At 48.9% G+C, this 3,566-nt stretch overlaps 1 protein-coding gene across 4 annotated transcripts in view; it reads left to right on the top strand.

The window, feature by feature from the left end:
- GDPD5 (glycerophosphodiester phosphodiesterase domain containing 5) overlaps positions 1 to 3,281 on the top strand; it is a 182,477-nt gene extending 179,196 nt beyond the window's left edge. For 3 of the 4 annotated variants that reach the window (XM_054974901.1, XM_054974903.1, XM_054974904.1), the window contains exon 16: positions 2,770 to 3,281. In XM_054974901.1, coding sequence (XP_054830876.1) covers positions 2,770 to 2,885 — 116 coding nt within the window. In that variant the 3' untranslated portion in view covers positions 2,886 to 3,281. Of the gene's footprint in view, positions 1 to 910; positions 969 to 2,769 lie in introns of all 4 variants that reach the window. The other variant, XM_054974905.1, reaches the window with a different exon arrangement.
- Positions 3,282 to 3,566: the final 285 nt, after the last annotated feature.

Below are 3,566 nucleotides of genomic sequence, written 5' to 3'. Positions count from 1 at the left end.
CATGTGTCAGTAAAGTGCAGTGGTTACAGTGATGAACCAGGGACAGGAGAGACCCAAATTCCAATCCCTGCTTAGGATGAAGCCGAGTGGCTGACCTTGGGCCTATCACTTTCCCTTAGCCTAACCCACCTTGCAGGATTGTTGTTGCAAGGTCAAAATGGAGGAAGGGACAACCATGTATGCCACCCCGAGCTTCTTAGAGGAAGCCGTGGGATGTTAAAAAGGCCCCAAGAAAATGTGTACAATGCCCAAATTGTCTTCACAACTTCATCTGGGGGGGGGGAGGGACAAACTGTAGAACACGTTTCAGGCATTCTCAGCTCCTCTGATACATTAATTCCTGACCTACCGTACAAGACAAGGGCCGTTTCCACACGTCTTCTCCCCCTCCCGAAAAACGGTGCAAAACTTAATGGAACGACTTCCTGACATGATTGCTTCGTGGCACGATGACGTCAGAAAACGCGCCACAAAGCGAATTCAAGATGGAAAATCATGCTATGAAGGCATGCCGTTCCATAAGTTTTGAGCAATTTTTCGGGAGGGGAGGACGTGTGGAAACGGCCAAGGTGATATTGCGCCCCCTACCCAGGTGGGCTGATGTTTATGATGATTGTTAGTCTATTGTAGCAAACGAATCAAAAGTCCAGCAACACCTTAAAGGCTTAACAGCATTTCTTTCCATATGAGCCTTCGGAAATCAGAGCTCATTTCTTCGAAGTTTGACAACAGCAGCGCATTGCCAGAAGCCACCTAGGGGTTTGTAGCGTGGTTCCAACTGGAGACTTTGGCCCAGGGCTATTTGGATACCAGGTGGCCACTCGCTCAACCAACATAGATCGCAAATGAGCTCATGCCAATTAGAACCCAAACCCGGCACAGAACAGTCTTTTGAAACTGTTTCTTGCAGGTTCCGGCCACTAGGTGGCGCTAGGCTCATTGGCATTTTGTTTCCCCAAGACCGCCAGGTAAGAGCGCTGGGATGCCGAATTGCCGGCATCACGTTAACCCACGTGGTGGAGGATCTTGGGAACGGCTGCACTCTCTGGCTGTGGATCGATCTTGGCTTGCTCTGCTGCTCCGGGACACTTTTACTAACCCCATTCAGCTTCTTGTCTTCTGCACTTCTTGTGTCCACCTTCAGAGATTACCATAGGCCTCCCACAAAAGGGACCACAAGTGCCGGCTGCCCTTTTTTAGGGAAGAAAGATCAAATTTTTAAGAGTCCACTGGCAGTCCTAGAACAGTTAAGAGCCCAGCTACTGCTTCCTGGAACCCCATTTACGGTCACCACCTCTGCTTTGGAAATGGCAGAGCATATACCTGGCATGGAAGATGCCCCAAGTAATTTCTTGATGCCTGCCAACAGCAGAGCTCAGAGAGACGGCTGCCAGTGAACTTGGGAACTGGTCAGCATCAATAATGTCCGTCTAAACGGACCAATAATACAGTTGGGTTTCATCCACACATCGCAGGATATTGCACTGAAGTGGTAATTCACAACTGGAGTTTCTGGTGTGGACAAGCCAATGGCATGGTGATTGATTGTCCAACCATAGGTTGATGTAGCCACAGTAAAGGCAGTTTGCAACGATCACCTGTTGTACCTGAAAAAATATTGTCGGAGGTTTGGGGGCCTCTGACCTCACAGTTTGAAATTCACTTTCTTCATTTTTTTAAGTGGATCGGATTGTTTGCTTTTAAAATTTTTCTCTGAGTGATTTTAGGAATCTGTGGTTGGCCGCCCTTCACTGGATTTCCCCCTTTCTTCCATTAGCTTAGAATGTTCTAAACAAGTCATGGGTGTGTGTGGTAGAGCACATACCCAGCATGCAATAGGTATTGGCTTCAGTCCTTAGCATCACCTTCAAAAGTCTCCAGTTGGGGAATGGCACTTGAGCTCCTGAACGGAGCAAGTAATTGTTGATCTTTTTTTCCTTTCACCTGGGAGTTGCCACCTAGGCATGTCATGTCCGGGTTGATGGGATGCAGCCGCATTTTTGCACTGGGGATTTTAATCTTCAAGTTTGTGTACACTGAGGCGAATACTGTCGGGGTGGGGAATGTGCCTAAATGCTAGCTGGCAGAGGTTCTGGATAATGAGCACAGACGGACAGCATCGGGCAGGATTTTGCCCTTTCGTTACTTGGTCAAAGCTTACGATCTGCACATGGAAAATACGCATGGTGAACCGGCAATGAAATGAGGTCATTCTGTACATCCCCTGGTGTCACCTGGAGACTCCATACATGACTGGGCAATGTGTAGAATCGCTGCTTATGGCGTTAATTCTTGTACATTCTCTGTGTTCCCACATTGGTCGGTGTCCAATTACACGCTCCATAGAATCATAGGGTTGGAAGGGACATCTAGGGTCATGTAGCCCAACCCCCTGCACAAGGCAGGAAATTCACAACTACCTCCCACCCCCCCCAACCCCCCCCCCCCCCACACACAGTGATCCTTACTTCATGCACAGAAGATGGCAAAACACCATCAGGACCTCTAGCCAACCTGGCCTGGGGAAAATTGCTACCTGACTCCAAGGTGGCGATTGACCTTACCCTGGGTATGTAAGAAGGGGCCACGAGAACTAAGCACTGACGCAACCCTTCCTGCCCTCCCTCTCATCGTCTGCCCAGGTTCACAGAATCACCATGTAACACTACAGGCACAATGTGCTCTTCCGTATGTTTCACAGTTAGTGTTTCGATTTCTCTCCTCGCTGGCCACTCTAGAATAGCATCTCTCCTTTTGCTTTATTTTCAGAAATCAACAATGGAGTGGAGACGACGGACGAGCTGTCGCTGTGCTCCGAGAACGGCTATGCCAATGAAGTCGTCACGCCCATGGACCACAGGGACGTGAAGTTACGTATCAACTGAAGGGCAGGAACTGGCGGACTCTGGAATGCCCCGCTCTTCCTCGGCTCAATGGCTCTTTCGCTCTTTCAGGAGCGGCTGAGGATTGGACTTCCCCTAATGAACTGTTATTGCAGTGGACTTCCCGAGGGTGGCCTGGTGCCTCTCTGGAAACTGAAGCTGGCCTGGGTTTCTTTGGAGTTTTTTTTTTTGTAAATATGTCCCTTTTTTGTGGTCCTTTTTCCTTGCGTATTTGGAACGGGGTGTGTACATACTCGTGAGGAAAAAGCTGGCGACCGGAAATCCTGCCTTCTGGCTGGGCCAGCCAACAACTGTTGGGGCAAGCCAGTGGGTGAAAGGACCCGCGTGTCTTCTCCACTCCCTTCCTTGGTGCAGCGATTGTTAGCTGAACTTATTTAAATATGTATGTTGTGAAGTTGTTGTGAAGTGTCATTACTTGGGGTTTTAAAAAAAGAAATCTGAATATGTGGGATGGTTACCCCTGGGTCGCTAGGGTACTGTAAGCCTGTCCACTTTGCAGAAACTTCAGGCAAGAGGGGCCCAAAATCTTGGGACAGACTCTTAGCCGAAACAATTGCTCGCTAATTTCAAAATGAAGAAAGGGCGTAAGGGCGAGGTGACAGGAAGTGAGTGATGGCAACTTCCTGTGGTGGCTAAATCCGTCAAGAATAACATCTGCGGCTG

Source organism: Eublepharis macularius, chromosome 3, assembly GCF_028583425.1.
Source record: "Eublepharis macularius isolate TG4126 chromosome 3, MPM_Emac_v1.0, whole genome shotgun sequence".
NCBI lineage: Eukaryota > Metazoa > Chordata > Lepidosauria > Squamata > Eublepharidae > Eublepharis > Eublepharis macularius.
Note: the sequence above shows the minus strand (reverse complement) of the source record. Positions and strands in the feature narration are given on the sequence as shown.